We start from the raw sequence: 18,400 nt of genomic DNA, 5'->3' as shown, positions 1-18,400 counted from the left end.
TTTCCAAATCTGTTTGGTAGAGTGGTGGCACCATTACCATTCCACGGACTGTTAAAATGCACGTTTTTTTATTTTAAACTTGGCACAGCTGAACAACATACTCATGGGCACTTATGTAATAGGATAACTTCGGTCAACTCAACTTTGAAGACTATACATCTTATTTTTAAAAAAAAGCTACAGCAGATTTTATATTTAACTAAAGACTGAGGTATTATTATCTGTAGCGGGAAATTGCTGTGCTTTATAAAGGATTTGGAAAGTCTGACAATGTCATAACTGGTTTTAGAGCAATCTCTTTGAGGACACACAATTATACCTACTCAACAGCAATGAAATTGCTGACAGGAAGCAAGGAAGTAAATTAACAGCTATTTATCTCCGTCACAATGCTTTGTGTTAGCACATTTTCAGAGCCTAAACTAGAAGATGAATTTCTAATCCCTCAAATTAGCATGTTAGCTCATTGCATTGAAGTGTTCCTGCACTAATAACACTTGATTTTTTGATGCTGACCAGGTTTTTACATAAATATCAAGAAAGCAAGGTGTTTGGAAACATTCCAAAGTCTGTGTACATACAAAGACTGTGTACAGTCTTACACAACAACATTCTCTTCTTCAGAAATTATATGCCAAGTATTTTCAGACAGAAATACATCAGTTTTCATATGGATACCTAAGTGAGACACAGTGTTCTGGAAAACACTGAAAACTCTAAACTCGCACCTTTGAACATGTTCCTTTTTGGGTTAGATGTCGGGTACAAGTTTGTCAGCCATGCTGAATCAAAAATTACGAGCCAGCCGCAAGTAACATTTAAAACCACTAGATTTTAAAACAGTAATTAATGTCCAGTGCTTTTTATTTAATTTCTGCTGTTGAGACATTCAGGGTGTCCATGTTTTCAGATATTTGCCTGCAGCCACAAAGACTGGAAAAATAGCTAGAACATGAAAACTGTTATTATGTGACAGTTCCAGCAGCTGAGCTTTAAAGACAAAAAAAATCACGCAAGAGAGAAATACAGGGAACTACCATCAGTGTTCTCATTACTATATTATTCTCTTCACTTAATCATCTTAGGAAGTAATAAGGTAAAACTTTTTAAAAACAGTTCCTGCAAGTGATACATGGTAACTTCCACAGTTCAAAGAGTTCTGCTGAAGGGAGTACCTGAGCTTTCTCCAAGTGTCCACAGGGGATGAATCCGCTTACAGATTTCAGGGCATTTGTAGCTTCCCTTTGGTAGCTGAAGCATTGCAATGCTGATAGTATCAGAGTTTCATTTCCTGAAGAAATGTCTTCCCAAAATCAGTCAGTTTTGATTGAGGGAGAAGCCTAAGGCTTCCCCATCACACTGTTCTAAGTATAAAGGTCTTCCACTATTCTCTTGTTTTTTATTGTCTTAGAACAGTCTTTAGAAAAATTAGTATGATGGTATAACAGGTAGCCAAAACAACTTCATTGCCTGTGAGGTTACACGATGTCTTTACCACGTACTGAACAGTTCTAGAGAGTTTACACAATTAATTGCATAATTAGATGAAATTTTGGTTCACATTAAAAAATAAAAAAGTACACCCTGTCAATAGATCCACACCCTGTTTTAACAGCCCTGAAAGATGATATGGAGATACTAACTTGGATAATGGTCTAAAAAATAATAATAATAATTTAAGCGGTTCTTTTGCAACACGTTGCTCCCAGCTTTGAAGTGCACACACTGATGCAGCCAGTTATAACTCCAAGTCCAGCAACACTATTTAAACTCTTATTCCGTACTCAGCTGATTGTATCTTTCTTTTAAAATAATTTTTTAAATAATTTCTTCTAGGACAACCTAGAATTTCAAAATTGCTCAGTGAAGTGAGAAGGACTCTAGTTATATTCTGGCTCTTATTTTAAGTTCACTTTTAAGTTCTAAGATCCTCTTATTTGTGGAACAATCGATGATTACCAAACAGCCAGATTTGCTTGTCATTTAAACCAATCAAGCAATGAAACTTTGCTGACTTTGATGGAATTTCAGACTTCTGGCAATAACCATCAAGAGGCTCACGCTTATCAATGCTATAGAAGATCAATATGAATTCATCTATAGAACAACACTGATCTATTCCAGATAAGCACCTCACCCAAAGAACTAGGATGTTAAAGCTTTGTAAGCTTGAGCCACAGTTTGACGTATCGTAAACCTGTGACATTGTAATAAAAGGGTGGCAGTGTTCCCCTCCAAAGAAACTGAATTTCTTTTATCTCCTTGAAAAAATAATTCAGATGGCTGGAAGAGAAAAGTAATATATTATTCTTTCACAATATACTCCACCCAAAAACGTTATTCTGGAAAAGATGTATGAAAAAACTTTTATTAGAGGTTTAAATTTTAAGAACAATTACTTACCTAATTAAAAAAAAAAAAAAAAAAAAAAAAAAAAACAAAAAAAAAAGCCAACCAATACCCTACAGTTAAAAGAACTATTCTGCATGTTGTAAAACTTCTTACAAAACACTTTACTCATTTTTGGGCCATCTTATTACCAAGTTCTGTAGAAATGATAAATCCCCCTTCTCCTTTTCCTTGACACAGCTGCAAGAGAAAATGAACCTTATATCCCAGGATTTTTCCATTTATATGTCTGGGACTCATGATCCACTGGCTTCTCCTGCTCTCAGAAGAGGAATTACTGCAGCCTATGCTCAAGCTGGCATTGGATTGCAGAGCCAATTAGGAAAGTCTAGTGACAGAATAATCAGGTACTGAGTGCAGCGAATTACAGCTGATAGCATCTATTCATAAATCCTGCAGAGTACACATATTTAATCACCTAAAATGATTATGAAAAATTCTGACTATTACATCAGAATATCAGTATTTTGTGTTATAAAACTGAAACAGCCTATAATCATCTTGAAACCAACTGCCTTTTCCTTCAAGACCTACCTCCCTGTATTCTGCCACTGTACCTTCCTTTAGCTAGAGACCTTCCACCAGCTATTCTAGTTGTCTAACCAGAGCAAAGATTTGAAACCCAACACAACTTGCTCAGTTGGTATGCTTTACCTATTGCATTTTTAAGGCCCAGAAATTTCTTCAGCCATCAGTTATCGAATACAATCTCTTTTCTTTTATTGTAAATACACTCTAATAGTCCTACTCATATATTGTTCCTAGTGCTAAAAGGCAGAGTTGTGAACTTATTTATAGTGCATCTTTCCTGCACAGTCTTTTGTAATGCTTAAAATTTATTCTTTATATTTGGCCGAATTGTGGGTTCTCTTTGCTAGGCCTCATAAAAGTTATTTCTTCTAGTTTTGAAGTTATAAGGAACAGATGGTAAGTTAGGAGGTAACATCATCTGGTTCATAAATTCAGAGAAAAAAAATACAAAGATGGAATACAACCAACTTTGTGGTAGCTTTTAATGAGTCTTGATTTAGAAATCATTTAGGCATTTGTCATTTCAAGTAGCAGACAAATGTAGCACTTTTGTCAGTATTGACGGTACTATAGTATTAAAGGTAAATGCTGTGTAGTTTCCAGACAGATATGCTAGATCAGATCAGAGCTGCCTGGCACTTGCATCTAGTCAACAGCTAAGGTTGTGTTGTGCAACTTGAAAAGCAATGAATGAAGCTAAATAGTCTGACAGTTTTTACAGTACCCTTTCTACTGTGTTGAACTCTTTGTACAAGCACATAATGAGAAATTCTTGCTTTCTATTGCTCTTCTTTTCTGCTTGTGTTCCCACTCCTTTTCCAAACATTACTGCAGTCATGTTCATAGTTCTTCTGAATGAACCTGGAATTCAAACTGTTCAAGAGTAAGCCCTTTACATTCTGCTCTGAGGCACAAAGCAAAAAGTACTATGGGAATCAGTGGTGTCCAGGCTTTCCAACCTGAGGTAAAATTACTTCACAATGACAAAAAAACCCAATAATTAAAACAAACAAACAAAAATGCAACAGGTCTTTTCCTCCTTTCCTCTCCTGTGCTGTTCATGAGAGGTAACGATGTAGACATATCTAGAAGTTCTCTATGAAGGATTTTCACAGCACATCCTTAAAAAATCAGCCTTGACTCCAGACTAGTTCTTACATTAGCTGCAACTTGATCAAGTGAGAGCAGCTGAGGAGATTGCTCCTCCACCTATTCCCTGTCCACATTCCCCCTTGACTCCTGTAGCCAGCTGGTGCAAGTTAATTAAATTAAATTTGGCCTACAGCAAAGTACTGGAAGCTGCTGTATTTAGGAATTGAGCACTGTCCCTTTCCAGAATTTGTGAGCCCCTCCATGATAATTGTCAGGAACAAAACCCACAAGAGAATGAAAGCCCCAGGTTAGCACTCATGAGCTATGCATTCATACAGCAAATCACAGTTCTTTATCACAAATGTAGTACCTTGTGGTCTGAAAACATTATATCTGCACAACACTATGCCAGATCTAATAAATCCTGTCTCTCAGCAGGGGTAATTAACTCTTGCACAGCATTAGGCTGACACTTTTAAACTGTTTCCATTTCTTGAGCTACTTTATGCAGCCCCAGCTTGGGAGCCTCTGAATTGCACATCACTGTAGACCTGTCCATTGTGGGTCAAATTTTAAAAATCATTGGAAACCAGTCAGTGAAACAGCATGTGTGGATAGGCTTTACCTTTTGCACTCATCTAATAAAACCATTCATTATGACTCAAATGTGATCTTTTTCTGTCTAAAAAAAACCAAACAAACAAACAAAAAAACAACAAACAAATAATGGGAAGAAGCCATTAACTATCTATTTCTCAGATTCTTTCCTCTCTCCTCCTCTTTGCTGGATTCTTTAGTCTCCAGATTTACCCTGTCTGGTTGTGGGATAGATAGGAGGAAGCAATTTCTGCTGGATTCAGTCTGAATCCATGAGTTATGTCTTGGGCTACCTTAGGTTAGATTCATTGAATCATTTAGGTTGGAAAAGACCCTTAAGAGCATCAAGTCCAACCATTAATATTACATGGTATCAAATATCCCTTTCGCTGGTTTGGGTCAGCTGTCCTAGCTGTGTCCCCCTCCCAGCTTCCTCTGGAAGTTAACCCTACCCCCGCCAACTCAGAACAGGCCCTTGCATCAATGTTGTGAAAACAAGTAATATCTGTATAGCCTAATACATTTACTACTTAAGAAGACACTTCTGTGAAAGGAAAGCCTTAATGAATCCCTAAAAAGAAACAAGGCTGATTGCTTTCTAGACATGCCACACATGCAGCAGATGGCTCTCCAGACCTGCCATACCCACACCTGTGCTTTGGGAGAGCACACACACAGAACTGTGCCTTACAGACTGATCCTCATGGAGGAAAAAGTCATCTCGTGTAGGTAAGTATTAACTGGTTTCTCTGCTGTGACTGAAACCGCTGACACTATAATGTACAAAAAAAGCTGTCTGGCTGAGATTCAGAAATGAAGAAGTACATGTGTTTTACTCCTACAGGTGGACTGTAGTTTCAGAATGAGCAAAAGACAAAACCAACAGGAGTTAGTTCATAAGGGCATGCACAATAAAATCTATCAGGTACCTTTTATGGACAAATTCAGTCTGTGCATTTGGATCAGCTGCAGCTTTTCAGTGTTTGTATTTCCATGTGGATTAGCAGCTGGCCCTCTTTCAGCATTTTTAAACAATCCTGAACTGAATAATTGCCATGGGACAGTTCTAACTCACACTCTGGTCATTTATGAGGATTTACACTCCGGGACTTTCTCAGTTATTCACTAAAAACAGATAACTCCCATAGGAGATACTGCATCACATGATACTTGGGCTACTGCTGAAATACAATATACTTAAGGAAACACATATGTTGAAAGTGCTTATCTGGTCTAACAATAGCAATAAATAAATTCTGCATACAGCCTTTTAATGATTGGAAAAACTCTGTGAAAATCTTCCCGAGAAAATATTTTTTATTACTTTAATTAAAAAGGAGGATTGAAAGAAACTCAGAAAGATACTCAGAAAGAAGGGGAAAATGTGCTTGAGTTGGCACTTCTGTACTGTCAGTAACTCCCTGATAATTCTATGAAAATAAGTTGAAAACATATCATGCTGCAATACGATAAAAAAATACATGAATTTCCACAGGCTGAATTGACATGTTAAGGTACTTAGAACTAAAACTTTGCACTCAGGTGTATATATCTAGTCCATTACAAGGTATGCTTTGGGCAGTGTTACTGAAGAAGGAAAACTAAAACAGAAAACAACCTTTTCCCACAAAAGTGTTTTGCCACTGTCTTGAAAGGTATCCTGTAAGGGTCATCTTAGACAGATTTTATTTCTAGTCTTAAAAAGAACCATGAATTTTTAAATTTAGCTTAAGTCAAAGAGAATCAAGCCTCTTAAAACCTTTAAAAACCTGACCTATCAGTTAAATAAGCAAACAAAGCAAAACTACACTACAACAGCACTTCAAGGAAATTTAAGCTACTCACATTTAAGTTACAGGTTTCAATATAAGTAATGTATTAGTTGAGCATGTTCACACAAATTCACATAATTTAGTAACTGCAGTTGTAACCCATTGTAGTGTTAATCTGGACTAAAATATCAAAAAAGTTTAGTAGGAACAGTGACTTAATATCAAGCTACCACAACTTCCACACAAGATCCACTATACCAGTTTCAAATAAAATACCAACCCAAAAACTGAACAGTTAAAAAGACCCTCAAACTTTGAGAAATTCTATGAACATTGAATTGGCACAAGCAGAGAAAGAACTAAATCTTGGAAGGGTAATTCTCAAAAAGTGTTGATATTTTTCAGGGCACTTAATTGCTTAGCTGCTTAATTTAACTGACCCTATTTCTAACACATAAAAAATGGAGGAGGATGAGTCAACAGCCATATCTTGTTCAGAGTTTTGAGAGCCATCTAGACCCTTAAGCAATGTGACATAGTTTAATAACAGGAAAGAGAAGTCATTCCTCTAAAATCTGCAAATGAAAGCTGGATGTTGGTCCTTGCCATATAGTACTCGGGTTTAGAACTAAACATAACTGCTACTCAAATTGATGTTCAAGTTTACACAGCTTATAAAAACTAACTGCTTTTCAGATACAGTCTAATCAGAATGCATTTTCCCTTCAGAAAACAACTAGGGAAAGGATTGCTTCCAACAATGCAATAGAAAAATAACACTGATTTTTAAAAAGTCACACTAAGTTTATAACTGAACTCATTTTAATGAATATGAATCAAACACATGTGTAATACAGTTACTTAATCTCCTAGCTCACACATGTGTATGCATTTTCTTTCCTGCGTGTATTCAGAGTTTTTCTTGCTTGGGTGGTTGTTTTGTGGGGAGAAGATTCTGTGCTTTTTGTTTGTTTGGTCAGTTTTTCTTTTGTGGTTTTTGTTTGGGTTCTTTTATGGTTTGGGTTTTTTGTTGTTGTTGTTTTTTGGTTTCGTTGTTGTTGTTTTGGTTTGGTTTTGAGGTTATTTTTTTTTGGTAGTGGTGGTGGTGATGGTTTTTTTGGTGCTATAACCTCCTGAAGTCCTTTCCAACCCAAACTATTAATTCAGCTTTGATTCTTTTATTATCACCAAATAGAAATGATGACCTGTGTCTTCTTTCTTAGAAGCTGGCACAAACTTATTGGCTATATAACTATATCTCTTACCTATGTGCCTTAATTTAAAATACTTACAGTCTAGTTGACAGCACATTCACTGAAATAAGCAGTATTACAGATTGCACTTTCCTTAGGATTTGGATTTCCTTTACTATTAGTTTTTACCTGCAGCAGTCCCTTCTGGATGTGAACAGCTAAAGAGTAGGGAGAAAAGAAGAAATAATACCTTCAGCACAACATCCTCTGTATGAAGCAGATGTTGACAATCCAGACCAGCAGATTCTGCAGCTGACAAAAGCTTGTTTCCTGAACTTCCTAACAAGCATTGCAGGGTAGGTGGGTTAAGCTACATTATAAAACAGTCCTGGTTTTCTGGAAAGTCTCCAAGCTACTTTAATCTTGTCCCTTCTTGCTCCCACTCGTTAGCTCCTTCACAAAATGTGTGGAACAACCATTAACTAAAACACTCACAAAAATATTTGCTCATTGCTATCTCTTTGCCAATGTGCACTGAGAAAACACATGTCTTTGGTGGAATTTACTTCTTGTAAGCTCTCTGCTGATACTGAAATGTTTTTGCCTTTTTTCCTTCAGAAGCTTTGAGTCACGCTTTGTAACTCAAAATGGTAGGTTATGTTTTCAGACAAGCAAAGGCCAAGCCTTCTTGGTCAGACTGTAATTGGTGCTCTCAAGATAAATCAAGGACGCAAGCCTGCTTGCCAATACAGATATTCTAGCAGAGCCAGTACTCAGCACAAATATATTTAACACAGTTGCTACCTGTCTGCTGAGGGAAAAAACAAAAAGGGCAGATTTGTTGCAGTATTACTGCAAAATTAACAGAGAACTGCAGTAGGCAATGACAGTAACTGTTGTAAATACTATGTACTAGTCTCGTTCAAAATGCTGATAAGACTTGTAAACACTAATTTTTAGTATTACAGTGATAAATAACATTCCAATGTCTTCAAGATTCATGCAGTACTAACCAAAGCAGTAATAACTTACTGTTTGTAAATCTTGACATCTTGCCCAGAACAACGATGCTTTCTATTTGCTAGCACCCCTCTTCAGATCATGTGTCAACTTATAAGATAATAATTTCTAAGTAGGATCATTTTCTTTTATCTATAACTTGCCACATACATTTATGTCATGATTTAGCTAACAACTGAATGAAATCCTCAAGTTACTAAAAATGTCAACAAATTAGACTGGACTTTTCTTCATTATTTGATAAGTCAAAGCAAATCTAAAACTAAAGTACAGTTCTATATCTGCAGCTCTATAGTACATCTGCTGTTTTTTCAGTGTTTTCTTAGACTGTCGTTTTGTGCATTAAGTTAAAATAAAGGTACATAGTGGCATGTATCTTTTAGATCCTATGCAAGATTTTGAAATTACAAGTGTGTAGCATTCAGCCAAAGACAATTAAGTTAACAGCTCAAACAACAAAAAAAGTAGATTAAGAAAGCAGCACTTCTCACTAAGCTTTCATACTGATTAAAGCTAAACTTGGAAATGCATGAAACAGCTTTATATTAAAAATTAAACACACTCTACATGTTATTTCAACATCAATAAAACAGACCAAATTAAGAGATCTCAGCTCTATAACAAATACGGTAAAACTTTTTTTTGTTCCTTTTCCTTATGACCAGTCATTCCAGATTCTCTCTAACTGGGAGTAGAATATATCAGAAATTTTGCTAAGCCTGAATTCTTTCAGCCTAAAGCCACAGCGTGTCCTGCCATTCAAAGCAGCAGAATCATCCAGGCTGGTCCCCAGTCCAACTCTCAGTACCATCAAGACCATTCAGACCAGATGGTTCAGGACTTTGTCCAGTCAGGTCATGGAAACTTCCAAGGTTAGTGACTGTGTAAATCTAGCCCAGCGCTCAACTGTCCTTGTGGAGAAGCCAACAGTTCTTGCTGTTCCCAGACCAGTCTTTGCCACTTAGGCTACCTGTTCTTGTGGCAACATAACGAGGCCAACAAGAGACACAAAATGTGGTGGTTGTTTTTACGGAGACCCACCTAGAGAGCACCCTAGCACTGACACTCAAAAGGCAGATGCTGTCTGTAGGTATTGTGCCTATTTGTGACAAGTGCAAGCTATAAATTAAGGTCTCAAAAGCATCCTGGCTTACAAACTTTCCCACATTGGGCACTGCGGTGTAGATATAGTCAAAAAGCTTAAAAGAACATAATCACCTGTCTGATCACTGAGATCACTCACTTATTTCTGTTGCTACATTTGAGTTTTTATTATTATTATTTCTCACTTACGAAGAGATTTATTGTAGCTGAGAGTAACCTCATGAAATTCAATGAAAACAAGTTATGGCCCTGGACCACTTTGTCTGACTCTACTGTGAGCAGGAGGCTGGACTATGTAACCTCCCTCATTCCCTTCAAACACATATTATTCAGTAATTCTGTGATTTTGTTGGTTGCACAACTAAAAAATTATGTGGTTAGCCTCTTCGAAATAAATCTAATAAAGAGAGGAATCCTGATGTATTTTGCCAGGTTTCAAAGGAAAACAAATGTTAGCACCAAACTTTTGGGTGGAGTCAAAGAGCAACAAAATAACACATTTGACCCTTTACACTGCAGGTTGCCAAGTTAAAGCCAGAAATGTTAAAGCATTCATTCTCAGAGGAAATATGTCAGTTTAAAGAAGGAAAAAATACTTACCTACTAGAGATAACTATACCTGTAACATGGCTTCTCTTAGAAATTATGCTAGTTTAGTACGCCTTAAGTGTATAGCTAGTGTCTTCAAAGTGTATGTACAGATTTATTCTAAATATTGTTTATCCTACCTTAAATATTTGTTGCAAAGTGGGATCATTAACTCCATTTGCCATATCTCTAGTAACTTATTAGATTAAAATAACACATACTACTTACCTAACATACATTTTGCAGCTTTGCATATTTGTTTTCTATATTTAAGTATACATTCTTTTATCTTTTAATCTTTTCAGTCATATTTTCTGAGTACTAATAATGAAATGTAACTGCATAAAGACAGAAAGTCCGATTGGAACTTTTTACTGTTGCTCTTCCAGAACTCTTAAATATTATTGTAGCAATGGAAAAAAGAAAGATTACTGCATAAAAAGCCTCCAAAGTGTGATCAACCACCATGACGTCCATCCAATTATGTGTCTATGTCAGGGAAGAACTCCTACTGGTAGCCTCATGTCCTGTCCCAATGCCTTCCCTCTTTCCAGGTCAGGAAATAAATGTAGACATACATCTCATCTTCACCTCTCTTCATGTCCGAGATAAGCATTCAGAAATGGCATCATGATTTTTACTAGAAATAACAGAGCAATATTTGTGTGTCAGCTAACTTGAGGAGCTGCTTTGCTTGCCTTTGTAATATTTAATAAGAAACATGAAAGCAATCTGCAAGTATCTCCAGGGTACAAATAAAGAAGGAGTAATTTACTGAGGTGAACATGGGGAACACGTAAAAATAGGAGGTAAAAAGAGGATGTTTCTAATAAATATTTGGGAAAAATTCTAGACAGCAAGCTGTATTGGTCCATAGAACATTTCTGCCTCCTAATTTCCCCATTGCTTGTAACACAAGCACTCTTCTTTTCAAAATTCTTTTGTAATTTCTTTTTGACCTAAAGAGGAGAAAATTCCTTATCAGGAAGAGATCAGCACGTGTAGGAGGTGGCCTAAACAATCCAAGTCATCTTCTTTTAAGTCTAACTTCTTATAGTATGAGTCATGTTACACCCAAGCCACAGGGTAACATACATAACATGAACAGATACACAAATGTGATGTTCCCAGCTGGTAATAACAGTTAAATCAATTAGTACTGACAATAAGAAAATACCACTGAGTAACATTTGAAATCAAGTAGAGTGTTCTCTTATGTTGCTGGCTTCAGCAGGAAAGAAGTGAAATCATCTTTCACTTGCATTCCAGCTCGTATCTCTACAACTCCACAAATACTGGGGAAGTGATGAAGAATTCTTCATCAGCTAGATTTGTAACACAGCCATATGGCCAGATGGGTAACATCTCAATCCTTGATAAATAGGAAACCGAAGTACTTAGTAGGAAGACTGAATTTAACTCTACTTCTTCTGCCAACATGTGAAAATCAGTTTCGGAGGTTTTTCTGTGATCTGGACCATAAATGGTAACTGTAAAATGTACAGAATTAGAAAACGCGTCAAAAACACTTTGACCCTGCTCTACAAAAATATCCTTACTTGCTCTGCTCAGTATAATCCACCACAATCTACAACTGTCTTAGCTGTATAATCCAATACTTATCCTACACATTTGTGTGAGTCTAAGGACTGACAATATGAGGAATAAAAGATTTATTAACAGCCTCTCAACTGGCATTTGCAGGGATTATGGTTCTTCAGTCCCCCAGTAATGCTAACCTTACACTTTTCTCTTATTTCCTTAGTTTAAAAGCTCATTACAAAATTTCTAATATTGGGAAAACACTGTATTTTTAAAAAATAAAAAACTCCTTAACAGCCAGGGTCTTCTCAGTTTCAGCTTCCTAGTAACCAGTGTCTCTGCCTTCTGCTGCTTCACAGTGAGTAAGCAAATAAACACTGGAATTGTCTAACGGGGCAACCTGTTAACTAAAATATGATAAAGCAATATGATCTTAAACTGGCCATATATATAATCATAATTAAAACATACTATGAAGCAGGAGTTTTGAACAGGACAATCTCTGTGGCTTCCTCACCTGCAGAGGTAACCAGGCCTGGGAATGGATTACCCCAGCCTTTAAAAACACCACTAACACTCTCCCTCCCAGGAGTTTCTTAGGAGAAAGAAAGGAGTTTATACTCGGTCAGTATTTTATATGATTGCACAGAAGCAGTATTAAGCATCAGCATTCGATGTGGAGAGTTCAGACCTGTAGTTTTCTATATACTAATTCTTATCTCTGAAAACACAGGCAGGGAATTCCACATCTTGGGAGGACAGAAGAAGACTGTAATATTTAGGATTTACTGGAGCCTATGGTTATGAAAGAGTCCTACAAGCCTTTCACACTGAATTTGCATTTGCAAAAACAACTTTTGTGATATGCAGTAAAAAAAAATTGAGAGGTTTGATAAAAAATCTTGACATAGACTAGGAAATAAATTTCCTAACTCTTAGGAAGTCCACCACTCTGCCTTTGATAAGATAAAATTAGAGAGGTAAATCTTTATAATCAGTGACCTGAATTGCTGGACAAGAAAATTTGAAAAAATTTAAGAGAATCTGCTACAAAAAACACTTGAATGTTCAATGGTTCCACATTACCACAGTAACATAAATATGCTGCAGCATTCATAAACACTGTGGTCCACTTAAGCACACTTCTCAAATGATTTACAGTAATTTGAATTGTAACTATATTAGTAAAGCTAAAACCACATCTGTAAAATTCCACTTGCCAGGAGTTTATATAGAAGCTGGATATTGCATCCATGAAATATCTCCCTCCATACACATTGATTGCATAAATGGCTAAATCTCTACCATATGGAGTCAAATTGAAAATATTCTGCAGTTCTCCCAAATTCTCCCCTAGAAGCTAAACTTCATGTATCTGAACAACAACAACAATAAATATTGATTGGAGATTTTGTAGATCTTCACACAGGTTCCTTTAATTTAATTCCATTTCAGCATTAAAACATTTCCCCAGCTGATCTGATGAATACCGCCATCTGCACTTCTGAATTTGTTAGAAGTAACTGGAACAGCCCATCCACCTCAGCGGGCTGCAAGCGCTCCTTCAGTGCAGCTGCCTCGATGTTGGTGCAGCTGACTCAGCATTCAAAGACACCAGAAGACACATACCGTGACAGCCCAAATCAGCCTGGACTTTTACCTTTTCTTCTTCCTTCCTCTAGAGGTGTTAATTTTGTAGCTTCCACTCTTCAATGCCTTTGAGAAGTTTATTCAGGTTGCAGATTAACTGTGATGTACAATGCACCCCTTTACCACCATGACTATTCTCTTGTGTGCATGCACTTGTGTATGAGCATAGGGAGTGGGATAGGGACAAAGAGTGCATAACAAACTCAGTTAACCTGGATAACAGAGAACCAACTTTATATTCTCTTCCAGTTTGTGTTAGGGTCCTTGAGACAAAAATGAATTTTGCATAGATCTAATTTAGAAAGTAAAATTTTGTGTATAATTTTCACACATGCTGGTGGGTGGCACGTTCAAGCCAAGAGAGACTTATTGCACAATCCCAGAACACAAAGTATGTTTATTTATGTACATATGCTAAGTTTATTTCAGTTTTAGTTTATTCACAAAATGATGGCTTTTCTTAGAACTCTGAAACCCTTTATTACTTTTTATTTGGCTAATCTCATGGTTGACCCAGCTTGCTGCAGAAGGTTGGACCAGAGATCTCTTGAAGTCACTTCAAGCCTGAAGCTTTCTTTAATCTTATGAATCCAAGAGAAATGGCATCTTTATCACCTGATGATTACCCACATCTCCTACAAATTCTGAAAACTGTAAATGTTCAGTCTGTACAAGTTTAATAGTTTCAATTTAAAAGATAACAAGAACTCCTCTCTACCCGTGAAGTGTCTAAACTTTGGGGTCTACAAAGCTGAACGAAAATTTGAAACTCCATTTCCTTTTTCGAATCAGTATCACTACGTAAGTCTTAGAACATCATGATAAAGAAATTTGATTGTGTTTTATCTACTTGTGGTAATTGCCATAAGCTGGTCTCATGCTGAAAAGCTTGATATCTGTCACTATTCTGCTCGTATCACATCTAGCATAGTTTGGCCCTAATCTACAATATGCATTCTAGCTAATAGCCCCAGCTAACAATGCCATGCATAATTAACTTATTTGATTTAAATACCCGCCACACGAGCACTGTGTGTGCCTCCTGCAAAGAGGTTTAGAATCATGATCTTTCCTGTCATGCTCAGAGCAATTAATTATTCCACCATCACTATCATTTTCACACTGACGTTCAAACGGCAATATGTTACCGTTTTTCCATGAGGCACCTCTGTTGAAAAAGCCTCATTACCACACCAGGAAAAACACAGTTTCACAATCTACTGAGATCACTCCCACATTGAGCCTTTCCCTGGAGCGCTGCTGCACCAATTCGGACTGACATAGTACTGCTGCCTTTCAGCCCTGGCTGGCAGAGCAAAGGCAGGGTTTCCCCTTCCGCTGGGAAGAAACAGCCCTTATCTTCAAGTTAGAAAGAGGATTTCAGTTAAGGAAAGCTCATAAAGATTTTTGTGGTATGGACTGTGCTTACCTCCTGGACAATGCCTCATGGCCATTTTACACCGTCTGGATTCTGCAATGGTTGGGCACGGTATCGTGTCTTTCGCTGGCTTCTTCACAATTTGTCTTGTTCTCGTTTCCAGGCCCCACTTAAATCCACATGTTTTGTTATTTCTGCTGCAAGTTCCCCACTCACTCCACTGACCCACTTCACAGCCTTCTGATAAAGCAAAAGAAAACATGAGTTAGACATGAGTTAGCAATTCTTCTGGCTTTTCTTTGTTGTTTTTGATTTTTGGTTTGTGTGTGTTTGTGGTTTTTTTGCTTGTTTGGTTTTTTTTTTTTTGTTTTTATTACCAAGAATGTACTGTTAGAATGCACCACTTAAAAGCTTTACTGTTAGAAGGCAAAAACTTTGAACAAAATTAAAATACCTTATGGAACCTGAAGGAATCTTTTTAGCTGACATCAACCTAAGCATAAAACCATCAGAGTATCAATCTGTCTGTATAGACGTTGTTCCAGTTCCAAATATTTAAAAACCCTCCTAAAAAAATGGGATTGATTTAAATTTTTCTCTTTTTAATAAATACAAACCATTTGGTTGTCACCTGGATTTTCAAAGTGCAGGAGTTCACTTTTCCTGTGCTCTCCACCATGAAATACAGAGAATATTCTTAAAAGACAGAGCCTGTTCTGACACAGTTCCCAGGCTTCCAGATAAAACACTAACTGGTGGCATTGTCAGAACTGCCAATGCTGGTTCAGAGTTACACGGTAAACTTCTACTAAAACTACTTATTTAGTGTTTTATATTTGTTACTCACTAATGGAAAAGTGAGGAGATAAAAGTGAATTTGAAGCCCAGATGTTACAGGAATTCAATCTGCCCTGCCCCTGCATTCTGACATTGGGAAAAGGCAAAATGAGCAGGTAGCTTTACAAGGGTGAGAATCCAAAGAGTACGTCGCTGTTTTGAAATTCTGCCGCAAAAACTGGCCTCAGAAATTCTGAGATAAAAATCCTCATACAAGGTGATTTACAGTCAAGGGGACAGCATGTTCTAATGCAGAACAACAGTGACATTCCAAATAAAGTAATATTTCAAAGTTTGATTATTATTATTATTATTATTATTGGTAAAGAGACCCAGACACAATCCATTAGTGAATGTTGCTTGATAGAAAATACTAAGCATCAGATTAAAAATAATGTCCTAAGTATTTGAACCCAGTCACCTGGCAGAAAAGCTGCTTCAGCAGCACTGCTGTGCTAGAAGACTCACCCACGCATTCCATAAGCTCTTCCAAGGCTGCAAATCCAGGGGGGCATCCTCGGAAGCAGCGGCCTCTGTGCGAGTAGAAGCCCGTTTTGCATTTGGTACAAAAGTCTCTGCTAAAGCAGGAGTCACAGTTTTCTATTCTGCATCCTGAAACAAAAGGATTATAAGGACCAATGAGACAGCTAAGTTAAGGTGAGACTAAAAATAAATGTTTTACAAAGAAATAAAATAGCAAAACCAAGAGTGCTATAATGAGGAATATTGTTGTCCTGAAATCTGTCTGCTCTGTAAGAGTAATTGCAGATAACTGTAATCTATTACCACGTTCTCCTCTATATCCTTTTCATCTTATTTTTTCATCAAAAATGTGGATAAAACCTCTAAGTGATATTTGAGTTAATTACATCTTTTTAGAGGAAAACTGTTCAATGTAAATTATTCTTGAGTTAAAGGAATTTTGAGGAAAATAAGATGTGACAGATTATTTTGGGAAAGTATGAATGCATTGTATGTACTGTATTCTGGGGTTTTTTGTCATTGTAAACAGGAAACTTTTTTTCCTATGAGTTGATCCTATAAATAGCTGTATGGACACTTTTATATGTTATGTCTGATATCCATACCTAGACATATGCATGTGCAACCATGCAAAAACCATACATTTTTCTGGGTATAACTCCTTTCCATTATTAATGAAGTCAATCCATAAAAGATAGCCAATATTAAATTACTAAAGGAAAAAACTATAATCAATAGCATATTATTGCCTTTTGAAATACTGTATTTCTCTGAAAATTCAGAAGCAGACTGTTCATAAACATCCTATTCCATACTAAAACATGGCAACTTGGAAACAAACTGATTATCAACAATTATATGCACACCTGAAAAGCAGAAATACTTACATGGAGGCTTAAGAAAGTCACTTATACATACCTACAAAAAAATGCCAGAGAAAACTGTTCCAAAGATTAAAAAGTAAAAAACATTCTATTTGGAACAGTGATGAACTCTTCATTTAAATAATCCAATCCTTTAGATAACATACTTAACTTACATAAACTACATGTCTTCAGCTATCTGCTGTCACAGCAGATACTAATCTTTTTGGTCACTTATGTAATTCTTTTATTCTTCATTCATTTCTAATGGAAAAAAAAATCACAAACCATAAGGACTTCTGAAATAGCTATTGGTAAATTTCCCCTAACAACACTTTCAAATTTAGGCAATACTTATAAAACAGATTTTTGTATTTACTCTTGAACATCAGCAGGCCAAAATAAAGCATATCGTAACACTTTAACTGGGCTGTGGTGGGAAATTATTCTTTGTTAGCAATTAGGGAAATATGAGGCTTTTTAGATCAGATTTCTTGTGGCATTGGACAACAAATAGGCAGATTGCAAAAGAGGAAAGAGGAAAAAGGAAAGAGGAAAAAGGAAAGAGGAAAAAGGAAAGAGGAAAAAGGAAAGAGGAAAAAGGAAAGAGGAAAAAGGAAAGAGGAAAATAAATATTTTAAATGCTGGTACACCTTTCTTTGGTTAGAAGGAACGTGAACAGTAAGTCTGGAGTCTTGTGCTGCCACAGGGAATCTCTGCAGGTTCTGTTTAGACACACAACCTGCAAGTTACCAACACCAGCATTTCTCAAATAAGCTTTTAGAACTTGTGTCCATATAAGCAGCACAAGTTGGGCTTCTTATCCATGCTTCAGTTTATAGGAAATTCCCAAGAATGATAATTTCTTTTTCATGAGGATTGAACCAGTCTCCAAAGAAGATCTGATCAATGCCCATAAAATGACCCTGCAAAATCACTGTGTCTGCAAGGTGGAGCTCAAGGAGAGCTGCTCTGGAGAAGTACTGCAAAAGTTAACTGCAAATCTGGTTTGTCACAGTCAAGATGTACTGCAAGTATTTTATTAATTGCAATGCTTGAATCAAACATCCAGTGTGTTTAAATATTCAGAGAAAAGAAAAAAAAAAAATGAAAACCAAACACAACGCAAAACATTTTCCTCTTGCGCACCCACACAAGACAGTTTGAAGAGATTTTTCATTTTCTATTTAGTCCAATGATGAGGTGTGGAATCGAACATTAAATGAAAAATCATTATCATGCAACCCTCCTTCACATACAAGCTACACAAGTACCTTTGTGAAATAATGTTTTAACTATTGCTTTCAAAACATGTTGGGGAGTCATATGTTTAAAGTTTAC

At 36.6% G+C, this 18,400-nt stretch overlaps 1 protein-coding gene across 1 annotated transcript in view; it reads right to left on the bottom strand.

Annotated features, from left to right (window-relative positions):
* Window positions 1–18,400, bottom strand: part of RSPO2 (R-spondin 2) — a 98,921-nt gene that overhangs the window by 19,886 nt on the left and 60,635 nt on the right. The window contains exons 4-5 of the mRNA XM_082045598.1: window positions 16,182–16,325; window positions 14,928–15,116 (exon numbers count right to left, since the gene is read on the bottom strand). Coding sequence (XP_081901724.1) covers window positions 14,928–15,116; window positions 16,182–16,325 — 333 coding nt within the window. The remainder of the gene's footprint in view (window positions 1–14,927; window positions 15,117–16,181; window positions 16,326–18,400) is intronic.

This window comes from Streptopelia decaocto (assembly GCF_964273445.1).
Source record: "Streptopelia decaocto genome assembly, chromosome: 2".
NCBI classification, from domain to species: domain Eukaryota; kingdom Metazoa; phylum Chordata; class Aves; order Columbiformes; family Columbidae; genus Streptopelia; species Streptopelia decaocto.
Note: the sequence above shows the minus strand (reverse complement) of the source record. Positions and strands in the feature narration are given on the sequence as shown.